The following is a 20,502-nucleotide window of genomic DNA, read 5'->3' on the forward strand; positions in this document are numbered from 1 at the left end:
CAATGTGAAATGAACTGATCCTGCACTCTTTATTTAATCAAGAGTCCTCTTTGAAACACTGAAGCACAGATTCTTCAATGGGAGTTTTACATGAGTTAAGAATGTAGGACTGGGCTAAAGGGGTTCAGTATCTTGGAGATGAGAGATTATTGAAAGGGGAAAATCCGGAAGAAAAGGGCAAAAATTTGTGCCAATGTGGAAATGACAAAGGTCTGGGTTTGCTATCCAGCCTGATTATGTGACAGCACATAGCTTCATTGCCCCAGGAGTCGAGTGTGGATTGCCTTTGATCCATGGGGAGATGCATCACCACTCTTCCTGGGCCAGTTTACCTTCCTTTCTGCACCATCATAGCTCAGCTGCTCTGGGTGGCATGTTGGCAGAGTGGAACAAGCTCCACACTTCTGTCCTCCTGTGTTACTGAGACCCGTTGGCAAACAACTCTGACCGCAGACCTGATGAACTCACTACATCAAACCTCTTACAGGATATTTATTCATAGAGAGTGTCATGTGAGGTATCTACAGAAAGCTTTTAACTTGTCAAGATTCATAACCCTGGCAAGACGTGTGTACACATAATATTCAAAGAATAATGTAATTATATTGAAAGTATGTTTTATGGATTTGGAGTAAAACTTAGTCACCAGGGGATAATATGTTTCAATGATGGCTCATTCAAGAAGGAGGGATTTGTCACTGCACCCTGTGGAGCTGGTGATGCAATTCAAGGCTTAATTGTTCAGCTTTGCTAGACCATCAGTGGAAAAACAGCAGAGGCAACTGCAAACAATCAAAGCCATCTTCAGGTAAAAAAGGACCATTACCACAAGACCAGGCTTCGCTGTGTCTAGGAATAGAAACAAGCAGGGCCGGTGCAAGGATATTTTGCGCCCTAGGCGAAACTTCCATCTTGTGCCCCTCCCCACCCCAAATCACATACATCATACACAATACATGGTCACAGAGTAACATGTTATAATTCAGAATTTATGTTTCCGCGCTTTAAGTTTAGCAAATTTAGAAACAAGTGTCCTCCAAGTCAATGCTGTGAGCAATGTCATGTTCTATTGACAAGGTAGATAACCCAACAAGTCTTTGTTGCAACATTGATGTTCGCATGTATGTTTTTATCAACTTGAGCTTCGAGAAGCTTTGCTCGCAACTGGCCAAAACTGGGAGGGTCAAGAGGATGCGAAGAGCAATAACTGTGTTAGGGACACTATCTGTCAGCTTATTTTCCCATATGAAGTTCAATACATCTTGCGGTGATGAACTCCTTTGGACTTGTCTTGCAATAGCTTGCAATTCACTGCACAGGTCAAAGGCATCAATATCTTTGGATTCACCATGTTGCAAAGCTTTCTCCAGATTCAAGCAATGTTCCATAATTTGCTTTGGTGTTATTTTGCAAACTGTAAACATCATATATGAAGCCAAACACTGAACTAATTTGCTGCATCAATATGAATCTTTCTTCAACCGAATGTATTGCTGTGTCAATGACTGCAAAGTAAAAGTTCACTTTGAATTTTTCTTTCGGATCATAAATAGGTTCGTCATCTGCTTCATATGTGAACTGCTTCCTCTTCTTTCTAATACGGATTGGATCTGGTTCAAAAAGTGCCAGTACTTCCAACTCCTCCGCAAGTTCACCTGCATCTACCAATGTTTTCTCAAAGGCTGCGTCACTTCTGCAGCCCACAAGAAACTTCTTGGTTTCTCCAAGTTGATTAATGGCATCACATATATCAAATTCTTTTGCCTGAGGTTGTTTGCTAGTTATGTTGATCTCAAACAATATATCATACCACAAAACAAGAGAAACAAGAAACTTGAAACTAGAAATGACTTTTGTAAGAGCCTTTGCATCAACTCGTGATGTATTGCCAGATGATCCTCTCAGAGTAGTGTCTTCATAGATGTTTACCAGAGCAACATAGATGTCACCAAGCTGATAGCGAAGAGGTTTCAAGGCATCAATTCGACTTTCCCATCTTGTTTCACTCAATGGTTTAACTGTGAGATTAGATACGTGGCGTGTTAGAACTTCCCAGCGATATGTAGAAGCTAAGAAATACACATACACACGTTGAACTAATTCAAAGAAGGCAGTTGCCTCCAAGCAACACTTTGCAGCATCATTAACAACCAAATTCAATGAATGTGCACTGCAAGGAACGAAAAAGGCTCGTGGATTAATATCCAAAATTCTTCACTGGACACCATTTTCTTTCCCTTTCATATTGCTCCCATTTTCGTAGCCTTGACCGCGCAAGTTTTCTATAGGCAGTGACATCTCTTCTAACTGGTGAAGAATAGTTTCTGTCATACCAGCTTCAGTTGTCTCCGTAAGCGACACAAATCCCAAGAAGTGTTCCTTTATGCATACTGATTCAGTCTCATTCTCAGTCTCTGAAGTAGGCCTATCCACAAACCGAATGATCATGGTCATTTGTTCAACGTGGCCTGCATCTGGTGCACAATCTAGAATGATTGAAAAGTATTTTCCAGCACGAGCAGATGCTAGGATTTTTTGTTTGATGGCATTGGATAGAAGCTGAATAAGCTCATTCTGTATGTCTTTCCCTAGGTAATGTACATGCATCTGCTGGTCCTTAAACCTTCGAAGATGCTCATCCATAAGTGGGTCAAACAAAGATAGATATTCGACAAATTTGAGGAAATTCTCATTACCAGAAGTGTGCAGTTTTTCATGTGTTCCCCAAAAGGCCAGGTTTTGCACACCAAGAACTCTGACCAAAGCAGTCAGACGTTTTAGTATTTGCAGCCAATACTTTTCTTCTTGCTTAATCAAGCGCAAATGTTCTTCATCAATTGTTCTCTTGTATTTCAATCGCAGTTCAAGTTCTTTCCATGTCTGAACATTCGTCAAATGTTCACTGCTTTTCTTGTGTTGTGAAAGAATTGCAGACATGTTTTTCCAATCCCTTGAGCCTTTTTCAGAAAGAGATGATATGCCAATAGTACTACTGCCAAACAACTTGCAGCAGAAGCAAAAGACAGAATCACTTGATGTGGAATACTGCAGCCATTGACGGTGCATTTCTTCTCCATTAACAAGTCTACATTTGTAATGAATTGTCGAGAATTTTCTTTGCTTACTATCTTTGGGGAAATCGAACTGCTGAACTTGTTCTGGCCCATGTTCCACCAGAATTTGTCGGACTTGATCATCACATTTGGCCCAAGTAGCAGGATCATTAAAGCTCAAATTCAAACGAGTGACATTTTCACTTTCACAGTCTTCCAAATTTTGATCCTCGCGTGTCTCATTTGATTCGTCTTCAATATTCAGATTATGTTCTTCAAAGTCTTCTTCAGCTTGTGAAACTCCCACCTCCACCTCCACCTCTGCTTGATCCTTTGACATTGAACTACCTTCATCTTTGGCCAGTGGATGGAGATATTTCAGAAATGAACCTTCTTGCTTTCTTTCTTCTTTTTGCTTATCAGCCTTCCGCTTACGAAATTGTGCCCCAGACCTTTTTTTTTTATCTGCCATGACGCTGCATCAACTGTAAATGAAAAAAAAATGAAATTGTATTCCTATCAGTCCTTTTGCTTGTTCACTATTAAAAGTAAAGGATAGAGAATGCATATCACTTACTATAATTGACTATTTGAATTTCAACAACTGTTTGACGTAAATATTGTTTAAGAGATCAAGATGACTTTCCTTAAAATTAAGCAATGTTGATTGTAATCAGAAATACACCTTTTTTAGTCACGTATATGTCCTTCCTTCATATCAAAATCTGACTGGGAGTGCTGCGGAACCCATTCTGCCTAACTAGGCATGCACCTCCAAATGATTAAAAACATCAAATGGTACAAACTCAATTTGAATGAAAAATTCCATTTTCTAACTAAATAGGTCACACACACTCAGATGGTTGCCAAGTGCTCTCTGTGGTGATATGTTCATCTGCTCTAAATGCCTACTAACTTCCCTGTGAAAATAATCTTTGACTTTGATCCAATGAAAGCAGGATGGAAAAGCTTCCCCGCTCCCCAGAAGACCTAAGACATGATGGCTGGATGACATAAACAGACACCTGTCCCTCACAGGCACTACCTCATAACATGCCAATTGTGCTCAGGACAGAACATCATAGAGGAATATTATGCATTCAGTGGTCTCTACACTGGCCAAGCAACAGCACAACTATCCTAACCAGTCCATCCAACTTTTTTGACTGCTTCTTGGGCACCGGTGAGGGGTAACAATGCCAGACTGAGCCCGGTGATGGGTGCAGTACAAGTCTACAAACTGAGGCAAGGTGCTAGGCCTAGAGTCCTGCTGAGACTGCTGTCCTGCACCAAGTGGAGTGCAGCCTCCATGAGGAGAGAACTCAAATAAATATCACGCTCCTTGTGCATGATTCCCCCAAGCACTTCTTCAGGCAGCTGCTATGGGGGTCACTCACAGGCTTAGGCCTGCCTGTTGCAGGCAAAACACAGCAGCAGGGCTTAAAACTCAGACAGGGCTGCCCAGAGGATTCAGGGGGCCTTGGGCAAAGCAAAATTGGGGGCCCCTTCCATAAAACATTTGCAATACTATAGTAACATGTATTAGGAAATGTAAAAAATAACTAGTGAAATACATTCAAAAATTAACTTGTAATAATTTGAAAATACACTAAATACATTATTTAAAAACATTAAAAGCTGTAATGGTCAGATGATGGGTGATTGTGATGGTTGGTACCTATGGGCTGTCGCTGCCTGGAGGTGGTGCTGCTGTTGCCCAGGGCTGGGTGGGGAGCTGGGCTCTGGGTTCAGGGGTGCCCAGCTCACAGGGGCTGGGCTCAGGGATGTGGGGAGATGGGGTCAGGGTGGTGTCCAGCTCAGAGGGGCTGGCCTCGGAGCTGGGGGTCAGGGCTGTGGGGGAAATGGGGTCGAGGGGGGTGCCTGGGTGCACTGCGGCAGCTCAGCTCTGCAGGCTGCTGTTCTCTCCAGTCGGCAACACACAAAGGGAGCAGGGACTAGCCAAGGACCAAGGGGGCAGGAGCACAGGTGCCTGAGGCCGAGCTATGGGGAAGCACTTGCTTACCTTGCCCAGCACATGAGCGTCAGGGTCCTGTTTCTTCCTCCACTCCACTAGACCGCCGCTGAGGCTCTTTTCTTCTCGGTGTCCCTCGCTGGGGCTGATGTGGAGGCTGAGCCAGGGGGCAACTGCCGCCACTTTCCCCCAGAAGCCCTTGTGTCGCGCCATCGCAGGGCTCCTACCACATGCCCTAAGGCTAAGCAGAGCTGTGCAGCTCTGCCCAGTCGCCGGTGTCCCCGCCGGCAATGAGAAAAATTGCATAGGATGGAGCCCCTGCTCTGGGAGGGAGAGGGATTCTGAGCCTCTGCCTGCAGCCCAGGGATTCCCCTGGGTCAGTGTGCAGCCCGAACTGGGCAGTCGCGGCTGCGCCCCCTGATCCAGGGGACCCCCTGGACTGCCGGCTGCCACGGTGGCACCCTGACCCAGGGTCAGTGTGCCTCCGCAGCAGCCGGCAGCCTGGGTTTCCCTGGGCCAGGGGACCCCCGCCCCTGGGCTGCCGGCTGCTGCGGCAGCGCCCTCACCCAGGGGACCGCCTGGACTGCGGGCTGCTGCGGCAGCGCCCTGACCCAGGGTCAGTGCGCCTCCACGGCAGCCGGCAGCCTGGGGTTTCCCTGGCCAGGGGGGACCCCCGCCCCTGGGCTGCCAGCTGGACTGCTGGCTGCCACGGCGGCGTCCTGACCCAGGGGACACCCTGGGCTGCCGGCTGCCGCCGGCAGCTCAGACTCCCTCTCTGTCCCAGCAGCAGCGGCTGCTCAACCGTTAAAAAAAAATTGGGGGTGCTTTTTGGTGCCCCCAAATCTCGGCGCCCTAGGCAACCGCCTAGTTCACCTAAATGGTTGCACCAGCCCTGGAAACAAGAGTCTGTTTCGGTATAATACAGGGGAGGAAATGGTTTTCAATTTTTCACTGAAGAGACGCTTTGGGAGTGGAGATATTGAAAACTTGATCCCTGGTTTCTGTGAAGCCAGCGAGCCAGCTCTGCAGCAGACTGAACATTGGAAGGGAAAGTGATTTTATTAGATAGGAAAGTTACATAATAATAAGTGTAGACCCAGGTTCACATTTTATTTTGTTTTGAATTGTAACCACTAGTCTTGAGCAGAATCTCTAAACTTCCTTAAATAAAGCTTTTATTTGATCACAAGTGCTGTGTGATTTTACAGAAGTGGTGATTTATGGCAAACCTATAGTGTTCCTTTGGGAGCAGAGGAGATGGGATTTCCTTGCATAGCGAGCACTGGGGATTGGACAGATCAGGGAAAAAAAGTTCAAAGGGACTTGGAGGCTGGGGTGCCCGTCTTGTTAACCAGCAAGGCAAAGTCAGGGCTGGCATAGCCAAGAAGGAGAGTGCTTGAGTGGCTGCAAGGCTGGTGGTGTTAGGAAGCTGACACCCAGACACCATGCGCAAGATTTCCTCAAGCTGGAGGCAGGGAGTAACAAGGTGACTTCCATCCTGGGTACCCCAAGAACCATCACATCACCCACTTGCTTCTCACCGGTACAGGAAGGAGAAGTAGCAGCCCAGCAATGACTGCTCTTTCCACCTCCCCTTCTCTCAGTCTCTGACAATAGAGGGAGTAATACAGCCTTTACCACCCTCGGTGGTCACTGAGCCCAAAGAGTCAACATTCTTTGCTATTTTGTGTTATATTATATGCATGCAAGCAAGACATTCAACGATGTACTGTACGAGGAACAGCACACAGTTAAAGAGCCATTGGCAAACGCCATTACCACTACATGTTTGCATCTGACGAGTTAGAGCTGGGAAAGCAGTGGGGAAAGGATTTTTGTGAACTTCATTAGATTCTAAATGGCCTTTCCATCCAACTATATTGGCATCGCTTTTTAATTTGCTTTTGAAACATTATTAGGTGTTATGTTCCTACCAATGCTGGAGGAGGGTGGGTATTTCAGACTTGCAGCTGAAGTTAGTTTTGGGACTAAAATACATTAATTTCAGCAGGACATGGCTCTCTTTCTCCATCATTTCTCAAATGGTGCGTGGAGGCGGTTGTTGATACATAAAGGTTATAGAGACTGAACATTATCCTCCATTCCAGGAGATGGGCTCTTGACTGCAGAGAGAGCAGCGTGAACTTCAGGCTGTGGTGAACAGGATGCTCTGGATTTCATTGTGTTTCAGTTATGTCATCTTTAAATAAAAATAACGTATTCACTCTTGTTTCTAAAGGGAAAGAACATCAAAATAAACCCCCAAACCTCCCACAGTTTCCTCCCACAAGGATCATGTTATTGTGGCATGGTGGAAAAGCATAGGTGTCTTTAGATGGGGGGCGGGGAGGGAGGAGTCCTAGAAATTGTAGAGGTGGCTGAAGGTGTGATGAGATATATGGCTGACTTGGAGATGGTGAGCGGACGGGCAGGGTGGCAGACTCTGTATAGTGATTTTTTTTTTTAAGCTGCAGCAGGAAGCCAGGACAGAAGGAGTTTGGAGAAGGTTGGATGCAGAAGTTCTGCAGTAAAATGGGGGAGGAGGGAGAGAGAGAGAAAATAATGTGTAAGATTAATACTGTTTTCTTTATTCTATTGTTCCTTGTTGAGTAGTAGAAAAAAATGAGTCTTTCCATGCTTTTCAGAGCTCACTAAAGTTAATGTGTGTGTGGTAAAATCCTTCAGGTATGCAGCTGGTATGCATGGCTCCAGATACACAGGTAGTGACGGACCAATTCTTTATCACAGTAGGTGGTCTGTGTTGCCTGTTGTAGGTTCACAAGGAATGATTACCCAGAAGACATGCATAGTCATCTATCTTGTTCTCTGTGCAGTAAACTGTGTGGTCCCCACACTGACTAATCTGTTGCTGGTAATCCACCTCCACAGTTACAGTGGGGGTTCTACTCTGTGATAGGGATCTGCTGTTATTAGTGCCAAGAATTCAAAAACCACGGGTCAGCTGCCCGCAAAAGGAGATTTCAGGGAAAAAATTGTGATTTTGAGTCTTTTTATTTATTTTCTGCTTTTTGAGCCTCTGGGGCCCACTTTTTAAAGCTTCTTCCTAAAATCATGAGGGCTAGAAGCTTTCCTTAAAAAAAAGAAAGCAGGAAGTCTCACATAATCTCAAGACTGCAGTAGCTGGGGCTTTAAGAAAAGAAACCCAAACATCATGAGTTTCTGTTGTTTCTCCACAGCGCCTCCTACTGCTTGGGTGTGGGGTTGCAGGAGTTTCTCAGTCTAGCACCCCCTTTAATTGTGCTGGTGCTACAACAGTCTGTAGAATTATGTGAGCTACCCCTCCAGCCAGTGCTCTGCTCAGTCCATTCCCCTTCCAGGGATTAACTGAAAAATCCAGAAAATATGAAACTCAAATATCTAATGGCCTTCAGGCTGCTCTCTGGCACTTGCCTTCCTTTATTTTTGACACCTAGGCTTCCTTTCTTGCTCTGGGGGCGGGGGAAAGAGCAGTAGGAGAATCCAGAACCACCTATTCCACTGGATCCAGCTCACAGACCTTGTTTGGAAGGACCAGAGCTAGTTCTTCTCAGTCCCTTGCTGCTCTCTGAGCTACTTCTTACCTCTGTAGGCTTCCTTGGCCTCTTGCTCAACTTCTCTCTCTTTCTTTTCTATTTTTTTTTTTTTATGGCAAAGCAAATTTGACTGAAAAGTCTGTAGCTGTCACCAAGTATAATTTCTCCTTTGGAGCATTGGTTCATCAGGCAGCTTTTCAGCAGTCCACTGGCAGGATCTTTTCTCTACAATCCCACTCTAACAAGGTCCTTAACTCACTGAATAACAGGGAGGCAGTTAATTAGGCAGGGAAACACCTTGGCATAATATAGATTTAACTACTCCCAGGTGAACCTGAACTGCCTTATTTCCCCTTGTAGAGTCTCTGACAGGTAGGGCAGGCCTCTGACTCCTTCAGAGTGACAGCTGTGGATTTGGCTGAGAAGAGAAAGATGGCTGTTGAGTTAGAATGTTCTGTGACTACTCTGCAGCTCCAACACAGAGACCCAGAGGATTTGTAGGAAAGGTCTAATTCCTTCCTGCAAGACTTTCATTCAAGGGGGAGGAGGGAGAGAAGGAGTTGAGGAAGGAGGGAGGACAGAAAGAAGCATTGGGATGGGTTTCAGTAGTGCAAGGCCACTAAGGGGGTGGTTATGGAGAGCAGCCCAGGATAGTCCAAAAGGGCTGAGCAGGAGAGAAGGGGCCTGTCTCCCGAGCCTAGTGGTTGGGAGAAGGGCTCTCTGGGGAGCCTGCCTGTCACAGAGTCCCCGGGAGATGCTCTGGAACTGCTCCCCACAAAACCAGTCAGGACTCTGGGGAGCCTCCTCTCCCTTGGAGCAGACTGTCTTCAGGTCAAGAAGCTCATTCGGCTTCACCTTCCTGGGCCAGATCTTGGAGCATTCGGCATCCTTTGCCCCTCCATGCGCTTCCCACAGCGAGTCTGCCCAGGCGGGGTCCTGGGGAAGCCAGAGGATCCTGCATGCACCCCCACTTCACAGTCAGACATGACTCTTAGCCAGCCAGTAAAACAGAGGTTTATTAGATGACAGGAACCAGGCCTAAAACAGAGCTTGTAGATACAGAGAATGGGACCCCTCAGCCGGGTCCATTCTGGGGCCCAGCGAGCCAGATAACTCTGTCTGCACTCACTTCCCATCCCCAGCCAGCTCCAAACTGAAATCCCCTCCAGCCCCTCCTTTCTGGTCTTTGTCTCTTTCCTGGGCCAGGAGGTCACCTGATCTCTTTGTTCACCTTTAGCTATCCCCTTGCAGGGGGTAAGGGTCCCAGCCATTTGTTGCCAGGAGACAGAGTGTTGGTGATTTATGCACACTGGCCTTTATCCCACCACCTAGAGACTTAAGAAATGCATAGGAGAAACTGAGGCACCCACAGAGTATTCAGAGGAAACATTAAGAACAGTCCCACTTCATCATGCTGCCCCACCAAAGGGAGTTCTTGCAACTAGTAAACCAGAAGACTTCTGAGAGTAGTAAATGGATTAGAGGATGGGGAGTGGGGTCTGGGAGGAAGCTTAGGTGTGGGAGAAGGCTCAGGGATGGTGCAGAGGGTTGGGGTGCAGGTGGGGGTGAGCGGTGCAGGTTCCAGCTGGATGGCACTTACCCCAGGTGGCTCCTGGAAGTGACTGGCATGTCCCTCTGGTTTCTAGATGCAGAGGCTGCCAAGCAGCTCTGCAGGTGCTGCCCCTGCTGCCTCCCTGAATCACAGGGCTCTCCTGGGAACCACAGTGGGGAAAGGAGCAGAACATGGGGCCACCAGGTGGCCCCTGCCGGCAGCTCCTCCGGTGTAGTGTACTGCCCCTGTACTGCTCCCCCTGACCCACCCAGTCCTGGCTGGCTTCTGTACAGCTGGAGAAGACCCTGCGTGGAAGGGCTGGGGCGATACTGCCACACCAGAGGAGCTGCAGGCATGGGGTTTCCCAGCAGCCCAACGTCATGCTCCTTTCACCACTGTGGTTCCGAAGTCTCCAGCACAGCAGGAGGAGGACAGAGCCCTCCTCCCCAGATAAGGGGGGTGGATCATGGGAAGGGGACGGAGAGAGCGAGGGGGCCCTGGGCTCTGGGCAGGGCAAGGAGGAGTCACGTGGAAGCTCACATGAGGAGGTCATGTTCCCCCCCATACTTCCTTCCATTTCGGTGAGAAATGGATTCCACTTGCACCACTGTATTAGCCCCAGCCTGGGGTGCTGGCCGTGGGGAAAGAGCCCCACACAGCACAGCACCAGGAAGCAGGAAGGGCCATGGGGGTGGAGCATGGGTGGGGCCATGCAAAGCTGTTTGGGGATGCTCAGCCTTCCCCGTCTTCAGTACCCGCCACTCATAGACTCTAGGACTGGAAGGGACCTCGAGAGGTCATCAAGTCCAGTCCCCTGCCCTCATGGCAGTACCAAATACTGTCTAGACCATCCCTAATAGACATTTATCTAACATACTCTTAAATATCTCCAGAGATGGAGATTCCACAACTTCCCTAGGCAATTTATTCCAGTGTTTAACTACCCTGACAGTTAGGAACTTTTTCCTAATGTCCAACCTAAATCTCCCTTGCTGCAGTTTAAGCCCATTGCTTCTTGTTCTATCATTGGTGGCTAAGGTGAACAAGTTTTCTCCCTCCTCCTGATGACACCCTTTTAGATACCTGAAAACTGCTATCATGTCCCCTCTCAGTCTTCTCTTTTCCAAACTAAACAAACCCAATTCCTTCAGCCTTCCTTCATAGGTCATGTTCTCAAGACCTTTAATCATTCTTGTTGCTCTTCTCTGGACCCTCTCCAATTTCTCCACATCTAAAAAACCCTCAGTGCTACTGAATGCAGCTGGCATTACTATTTAATGCTATGATTATTCTATTGCAGACTGGTATATTGGAGAAAGTGACAAGGAATTGATGTCAGCTACTAATCTGACACAGTATTCTACATACAGTCGCTGCTTTGAGTCAGGAAGTTATTCAGGTAATTCTCTGTATTGCAGAGACTGTTAGAGACTGAAAGTGTCAGGTAAAGGTACAATGAAATAAGAGCTAATCTAGCATTTCAAGTGCAGACTGACAATTCCTGTGTAAATTAGATGAACTGAGGCTGGTCTTACCCAAAATAACAAGGGCACACAAGCTTATTTGCAAAAAAATATATAATAATAGGATTACTGAGACTTTTCCAGTAGTGTTACATAAACCAAGTCTGGTCCTTCACAGTCATTATCTGGTTTATCCATATTACAGAATTTGAACTGTAACATGCACTGGGTAACTTCAGCCTAAATTAATATTACAATTTAAAGGGAAAGAATGAGAGGATTTTGCAACTTTTACAGAGTTGTTTTTAAAACATTTTTCCAGATTTGTTTTTAATACAGTTCTTTGGTGGAGTATTGCCTTAGGAGCTTTGCAGAAAATGTGTGTTTTAAGAAAGGCTATTAGCGATGAGGTTGTGTGATGCACCACGGCAGAGAAGAGGCTCTAAATAAAAAAAGGGGTTGGGGAAGAAAGGTTAAAGATGATAACTGTGTAAGTGGGAGTAAAACAATTTCTAGGTTTATACAATGATTAATGCATTTGTAAGTGTTATTTTAAAGCTCAAATGTTACTCCAGCCATGTTGTTGTTCCAAGTATGTTCCAAGTATGTGCAAGCCAGTGGAAACCGAGTAAAAAAGATTAGGAACTCAAAATAATTACCAGTAAGTCTATTTATATACTGCACATGTATTTAGTGTTTTCCATTTGTTTTGCAATCCGTGGACATCACTCTATGACTGTTATGTCTGAAGATAGGAAAATGCAATACTAGAGCCAGATTTTTTGGAAGTGGTCAGCTCCTAGCAGCTCGTGTGAGAACTATGGCAGCTACCAGGTGCTGAGAAATTTGAAAATAAGCCCATTATAATCATTTTATACAACAAATAAGCAAGTATTTGTGTGTAAATAAGCCTGCTCCCAGTCCTACTCCCCCAAATCCGTCAGATTTTTTTTCCTCCCCTCCTCTTTCTAGTTCCATTCTCACCAGATTCCTTGTCTCAATCTGCTGTACTCCCTTCCCTCCTTCCCAGTCCAGCTGTTGTCCCATCTGCATTCAAGTTTGGCAGCTTTCTCCTTCAGGCTTCCTGAGAGTTAATAAGGGTGGAGGTGGTCATTGAGAGCACAGGAGAGAGAGGTTCCCTGTTCTCAGGACTAGTGCCAAATTCCACCTCTGGGCTACAAGCATACTCTGTTGCTCAGTGGGATGACATAGGCACCCATCCAGTTACACATAGCATGTGCCATCCCCTCACATCTCCTATGTTGCTTTATGATAATTGCAAATATGCAGTCTGGTCAGCATGTAGGTAGCTGTGCCAAGATGAAGCATGTCCAGGAAAGGCTGGAGATTTGGCGATTTTTAGCTGCTAAACTGTAAGAAGTATCTATTGAGTATGTGCAAATTGAGATTTTTTTCTAAAGCTTATAATTTGACCAAATTTATGTGGTTTTTCATAGGAACAGCAAAAGTCATATCCCTAACAAAAAAGACACCTTTCTGACAAATTTCAAGTCCCTTCTCCAAAGCATGGGGGCACTAATTTTTTTTTAAGATTGGCCCTCTTTTTAAGAAAACAAAATACAGATTTTTTACCCTTTACATTATTTTGCAATATGAGATATTTCCCCCTTTCTTCTCAGAAACAGCTGAACCATTTTGGCTAAAGCTTTCTAACAACAGTTTGAGGCAGCCACCTGGTATAGAATATTTCAGCCCAAACAGTTAAAGTCTGGCAAAGTTATAAACAATTGAAAACAGGGTCTTATAATGGGAAGTGTCAGTAAACCTAAATAATAGATGGTGCTACCAGACCTGCCTATAATATAAACACACACATCAATTTAATGAAAGGTGCCAACTGGAGGCAAGATTCCAAGATGATAGGGAATAGTTCTAAACAAGGAAAGCAATTGAAATTGACAAAATGGACTTAGAAGAAGAAAAAGGGCAGAATTAGACCCACTGAACAGAAAGCAAGATGAAATACAGATTGAGTGCTCAAAATGTATAGCGTTTCTTAGCAATGTATGATGGTTAGGGTCAACCTCCAAGAACTAAGTGCTGTTAACCTGTTGTGACATTACCCAGGATACAATCTGGACTGGACAGCTGTGTCCCTTTAATTTTCCAAGCTGGGGTGCCTATTACCTTGCTTGGCTGTGAGAACCATCACTCCTGGTCTGCTCTCACACAGCTTCCAGCATGTAAATCACCCCCAGCTATATTGTATGAGGGCTATAGCCAGTCACTCATGAATTACGCTGCAGGGCACCAGCAGCACAACTCTCAGTCCCAGACTTTCCCTCAGAAATGTATGATTTGTACTGCCCAGCACCCACCTGGACTCCACAAGCTCAGATAAAGTCCGTTTCATTATTAATCCAGGAACAACTGGTTTTAATATGCTGTTCAGATTACTAAATAACACACTGCCTAAAATATTTATCAAATCTTTCGAGTGTCAACATATATCAAAGGTCAGACTCTTCTATCTTCAGTTACATGTGTGTGTGTGTGTATATATATATATATATATATATATATTTAGCAATGGTGATATATTAAGATTGCAAAGCCGAGCACTCAAAAACTAGAAAATGCCAGAATTCAGACTGTCTGTTCTGTGCCATCTTGGGTTCCTTGTGTGTATGCATTATGACACAGTCTTTAGTTACATGATTACATGAGATCTTTTTCCACAGGACCCCTGCCTCATTCAGTGCATAAGATGGACCTGATCTGGGAATGAATCAAGATTGTGTTCCTGGTATGGCTAAATATGCCTTGTAAATACAAATATTTTATTGGAAGCATTAAGCTCCATGAGCATTGCTTCAAATATGCCTCAAAGTATGCCAGCTGGAGTCTTTCTGAATCTGTCTCAGTTACAGGAAAGCACTTCTTTAATAAATCTTAACATTTGGCAAACTGGCATTTATTCTGGTTTTGCTGATATGAAGCTACCTTGCCAGCCAGTCACAGCAACAAAACACTGAACCAGTAGGTTTTTCTTGATATTTGTGTATATGCTCTTTTATAATACAGCTTTACTAACTCTTGCTATGTCTTTCTTGCTTAGAACTGTTATTTTGTAGTGCCAAACTGTAGAATTTATGCTTTCAAGAGACAAATGAAGGAACAGAGGTGTACTGTTTTTGCATCCATTTAAGGTATTTGGTTTCTCAGTAAGCTCCAGCACTAAGTTTTCATTTAAACTCTCACCTGCCCTTTGCTATGTGCAGAGCCATACATGGGAAAACAGACTTAATAAATCAATAAGGTTTGATTTATGTCATTATTTGGCCTTGCTTTTTCTTAAGAACGCAGTGAATGTACTTTTATCTTATTCTGGGACACAGCATTGTATAAATAAATCCTAATATTTTCAAGGGAATAAAGTAAGTTCTTAACCCTTTCCAACTGCATTTTGCAATAACAAACAGAGCATTCATTTGCCTTTATAAAGTAAAGAAGTAGTTGACGTTTGGAATACTTACTCAGTATGGTCTTCTTTTAAAATGTTATGTTTTAGAAAGGATCCCCCCCAGTTTTGCTTTTCAATTAAAAAATAGGAAAAAGACTCACCCCACCCTCAAAATATGACAGGAGAAAGTTTACAATGGCTAAGACAGAGCTCACTAAATAATTTCAAGTGTAATATGGCTGTACCCTTGTTGACTGATGCATGTATCCCATTAGAAAACTAATTTATAACGTCTCCATCTGAATATACTGTTCCTTTTAGTTTCTGTACTTAGTGTAATCTTATCTATGCTTGAGTTATCCCAGTCTCTAGTACTTCATATTAGATGCTTTATAGAATTCAGCAGTCATTTCTTTAAATAATGAACTCCTTAGTGTTCCCATTAGTGACAACAGATATTGTGCCAGAATAATCCAAGTTCCATTGCTAAAGACTGGCTGTAGCTCAGCTCTGTCTATCTTGGCAGATGTTCCAAGGAAGGCCTGAGGAAATCTTCTGGCATTATGATTTCCTTGCAGTCACGGTAGTTTTATAGTGCATTCCATATATTTTTAGTGAAGTACATAGCCACAGTTTCAGAGTAACTGCATCTCTAACCCCTTCTGTGGTCTGCTCAAGAGATGCCCCACTTAGATCTCAGGCCTCCAGCTGTCAACTTGCTATAGTCAAGGAACTATATCCCATTACCTCCTGACCAGAGATTTAGGCTGCAGTTCCCCTCAGTTTACCGTGATTTATCCAGAAGGGTTGAACCTAGTCCTGCACCTGCAGTTTGCTCTCTCAACAGCTCTGACACCGAATCTCAGTGACCAACTAGCTTTCACAAAGCAAAGTACCTTTGTCTGAGGACAAAAGCCTTATAGAGAAAACATATCAAAACCAATTAAAAGGTCTAAACAAGTTAGGCTTACCCAGTGTCAACCATCTTCCACATGGAGACCCCGGTAAGTTCCAACTCTTATATCCCTTTGAGCTGGGTTAGCCCATTGGTTAAGGATTCATGTCAGTTTGCAGAACAAGGATACCCCTCTGTCAGCTTAGGCTAACACTTTCATATTCTTTGGGGCTTTTGGTTGCAGGCCTCCTGGATGAGATAAAACCTGTCACAGCCCCTTTCTCCAAGGGGTACAGCAGAAATATAGGCATCTGGGGGACTTTTTAATGGAATTTAGGCACTGACAGGGTTGGGTAGCAGCTGAACAGGGCTTTTGGGACTGTCAGCAGTGCCCTAAATATTGGACTTAGGTGCTTAAAAGGGCATCTAGGCACTTAAATCCCCCATGTGAATATAGGCCTTGGCTCCTCAGCAAAGTGGCTATTAAATTAAACTGAAATAAATATAAATGAAATAAATATTTTTGTAAAATGTGGTAAATCTGTGACTAGCAAGGCCCTGGCCTAGCAAAGAATTTAAGCACATACTAATTTTGTAGCCTACACACATGCCTACAATTAAGCACGTGCTTAAGTGCTGGGCTGGAGTGGGTCCTAAGGGCTTGTCTACACTACCGCCAGATTGGTGGGCAGCAATTGATCCAGCGGGGGTCGATTTAGCGCATCTAGTATAGACTGTGAGCCCTCTCCCGTCGACTCCGGTACTCCACCAGAATGAGAAGCGTAAGCGCAGTCGACCAGAAAGCGCCAGCTCTCGACTTACTGCAGTGAAGACACTGTGGTAAGTAGATCTAAGTACATCGACTTCAGCTATGCTATTCATGGAACTGAAGTAGCATATCTTAGATCGACCCTGTGCGGCAGTATAGATAAGCCCGAAATGGCAGCAGTTGCTAACTGCCTTGTAAATGAAGGTAAATAGTACATTAGCTCTCTGTTATATTAGATCCTGAGCCAAAGCTCAGTGAAATCAGTGGTTTGACTTCAGTGGGCTTTAGATGACCCTTAGTTGATTCTTATCTAAAACAAACCTTATAAACTGAAAACATCCTACTCCCATCTGACAGCTTGTGTGAAAAATAAATGAAGCTCCATCACAGATGTGAAAAGAACCACCATTTAAAATAAAAAATTATGACCTGAAATGACTGTTGAATGATCAATGACCTGAAACAAGGAGACTTTCAAGAAAACAAACAGCAAATCACCCCTGAATGGTAACGTTTTAATGGAAAACTTTTCTGATCTCACATTTTGGGAGCAAGAAATGAGTTTTAAAAGGTCAAGATGAAGCTAATGTCTCCCAGACTCTTTCCTCCTCATCGACCAGCTCATACACACAAGTACCATTCAACCCTGAGCCTTTCCACTGACCAAAGCATAGCTGTCTTGAAACAATATGGAGTGTGTAAGAGAAGACACAGATTAAAAGGAGAAAAGAAGTAACAAAACGGTGATGACAAATGCTGCTGCAGTCGATTTGGGACTAGGACAAAAATGAAAGCAAAACTGACAAGAAGAAAGACACTGATCAGCAGGGCCTGGCAGAATGTGGCACTTGTAGTGCACTGCCTAAAATTAGAGAGAGGAAGGCTGTGGAAGATGGGTGCAGGTGGGTGACAGGAAAGGACGGTGCACAATAGCAATACAAAATTGGAATGAAGTAAAGCCTGTGCCAAAGACGGAGATTCTGAAAGGGATTAAATAAAAAAGAGGAAGCCTATTGAAAATATAAAGCCAAAAGGATGTGGATAAAATGTAGATGTACAGGCAATTATGTAAAAAAGGAGCTGACAGTGCATAACACAGCATTAAATGAAGTAAAAGAAAGCCCCATAACAAATAAAGATTGAAATCTTTAAATGAACGCAGCAAAAAATTAATTGAATGGACAGATACGTTCATAAGTTTTCAAATTAATTTACTGCCTGAATACTTATGAGACAAGTTTAATTAAAGCAGTTTAGACAGGCACTATGTGTGCAGCTTTTCTCCTGCCTAGTTTATAATCAGTTTAGAGCTGAATAATTTTATGACCCATATTAATGTTTGTAGTTCGGCAAGCTACGTGGATGAAGACCTACAGAGAACAGGAAGTAATCTCTCCCAAATATGCATAACTGATTAGTTAACAAGGCATATTTTGGGAGATTTTTACTTTTCTCCTCAAGCATTAAGGGTTGATTAAATACAGACAGGGAAAGGACAACCAAGTAAAGGGAATTACTTAATGCCTTATCTGCATTCTTATATGATGTCCATCATAAGATCTCAGCCTATATGGCTCAAGACAAAAATACACTGGAAAAACTACAAACAAGTCGTTAAAAGATAAGCAGCCCAATTTCGCTCCCATTGAAGTCAATGGCATAAATCCCATTGCTTTCAATGGACTTGATCTTGTGTCCATTAAAGCTCTCAGTGACTTTAATGGTGCAGGGTCAGTGTGAGCAGGATTGGTTCAAGTGGCATGACTAAGTGAATCTTCTTAATCTGAATTAAACAAATCAAACCTAAAATAGATAATGGTACTGAGGATGCCTACTAGTTGCCATTGTTAACAAGCATTTCAAATATTATTTGGATCTTTTCAAGAGCTATAAGGATAGTAAAGCACTGGGACGGGTTACCAAGGCAGGTGGTGGAATTACCCTCATTGGAGGCTTTTAAGAACAAGTTAAACAAACACCTGCCAGGGATGCTCTTGGTATAGTTAGTCCTGCCTCAGCACTGGTGGGCTGAACTAGATGACCTCCTGAGGTCCTTTCTAGCCCTACATTTTCCTGATTAAGATTTTAATATGAATGGAATAGAACACTGACAAATTAATGGGTCTCTGCTGCTAAATCACCACTGTTAATGGGAAATGTCAAAGTGAAACTGAACTGAAGATCTTAATTTTCAAGAAACCTGAATGCTGTGACAGCATTCTATTACAATGACTTCATTTACATTTTCCCAAGTGAAAGATGTAGCAGCTGGAAAATTTATCGCAGTGAGCACTTGCTGTCTGCACTACTATTGATCAGCGACACCTTAAGTGGATTTTATCTGTGTTTTAACATTTTTTAAAATAAAAAATTGTTAATTTAAAAAAAATAGTTGACTATTATTCATCTAATAATACATAATAATTTTACACGTGGGTCTCATTTCATTCACCAGTCTCCAAATATTTTATAATCTCTATGGACTGAACTGTCACTGCTCTTCCTCAGCTGCAAAGGGTAGTAAACTCCCTTGTCCAACCTTGTATGGACTGCAAAGCCAGCAGAGGGAGGAGAACAGGGGCTGATACTTCCCCCAGATTGAATGGGGAAGGCGATAGACAGGCACAGAGAGTGAAAGGAGCAGTGGCTGTCAGGGCTGCTCAAAGGGGGGGAGGCAAGTGGGGCAATCCAATCCAGAGGGGGTTGGATAAGGGGCAGGAAGTCCCGGGGACAGGGAAGGGGCAGAGGTTGGGGGGGGCGGTCGGAGGACGAGGAATGAGGGGGTTGGATTGTGGGCATTCCGGGTGTCTGTCAGGACTCAGCAGGGGGATGGATAGGGGTCGGGGCAGTCAGGGGACAGGTCCCGGGGTGGTGGTTGGGGGGGTCTCTGGGGGACGGTGAGGGGACAAAGAGCAGGATGGGGGGGATTCTGAGGGGGGCGGGCAGTTGGGGGGCAGGAAGTGGGTGGGGGTCAGATAGGGGACAAGGCCAGGCTGTTTGGGAGGCACAGCCTTCCCTACCATAAAGCTGTTTCAGCAGTTTGAGGCTTGCAGAAGAGCCAAGCTGTTAGCTTTTCCATTAGGGCTACCATCCCTTTCACTTCTCAAATGCCAAATTACAGTCTATATTTAATTTCAGTGCCATAGGGAGATTCATGTCAGGGGAGAGTAGCCATTTAAAATTAGCCACTTGGGGAGGAATCATATTAGAAGAGCAATATCTTACACTACCCACCTCCTTCCCAACCCTACCAAGGGAGACCCCACCCTCCCCTACATTCCCAGAGACTCCAGAGGGGTTAATTCAGTAGTTCCCAAACTTTTATACTGGTGACCCCTTTCACATAGCAAACCTCTAAGTGCAGCCCCCCCTTATAAATTAAACACACTTTTTTATATATTTAACACTATTACAAATGCTGGAGGCAAAGCAGGGGTTGAGGTGGAGGCTGACAGCTCGTGACCCCCAGTAATAACTTCATGACCCCCTGAGGGGTCCTGACTCCCAGTTTGAGAATCTTTGCGTTAATTTAATTTTAGCACCCTGTGTCCATTCACATGCATGTGCTATTTTGAGCATGTCAGTTTTCACAACATAGGCTCACCCTAGATTCCGGAACAAGCTCAAATGCTCAGTTAATGGAGTATGTACATAAGCTATACTAAAGACAAACCCACAGTCTCCAGTTTGTGAGGGACCCCATGGAGCTAGTCTCTAGGAAACAGATAAATGCATGGAGGTTAAGTCCATTAATGGCTATTAGCCAGGATAGGTAAGGAATGGTGTCTGTAGCCTCTGTTTGTCAGAGGGTGGAGATGCATGGCAGGAGAGAGATCACTGG

The 20,502-nt window shown here is 44.3% G+C and overlaps 1 protein-coding gene across 1 annotated transcript; it reads right to left on the reverse strand.

The window, feature by feature from the left end:
* Positions 1–1,373: 1,373 nt before the first annotated feature.
* On the reverse strand, positions 1,374–5,248 carry LOC127043343 (uncharacterized; the record flags this gene model as incomplete). The annotated part of the gene is given in 4 exon segments (XM_050937363.1): positions 1,374–1,398; positions 1,400–1,953; positions 2,224–3,538; positions 5,077–5,248. Coding segments are annotated over 3 exon segments (1,881 nt in total), but the record flags the coding sequence as incomplete, so codon positions are not given.
* Positions 5,249–20,502: the final 15,254 nt, after the last annotated feature.

This window comes from Gopherus flavomarginatus, chromosome 1, assembly GCF_025201925.1.
Source record: "Gopherus flavomarginatus isolate rGopFla2 chromosome 1, rGopFla2.mat.asm, whole genome shotgun sequence".
Taxonomy (NCBI): Eukaryota; Metazoa; Chordata; order Testudines; family Testudinidae; genus Gopherus; species Gopherus flavomarginatus.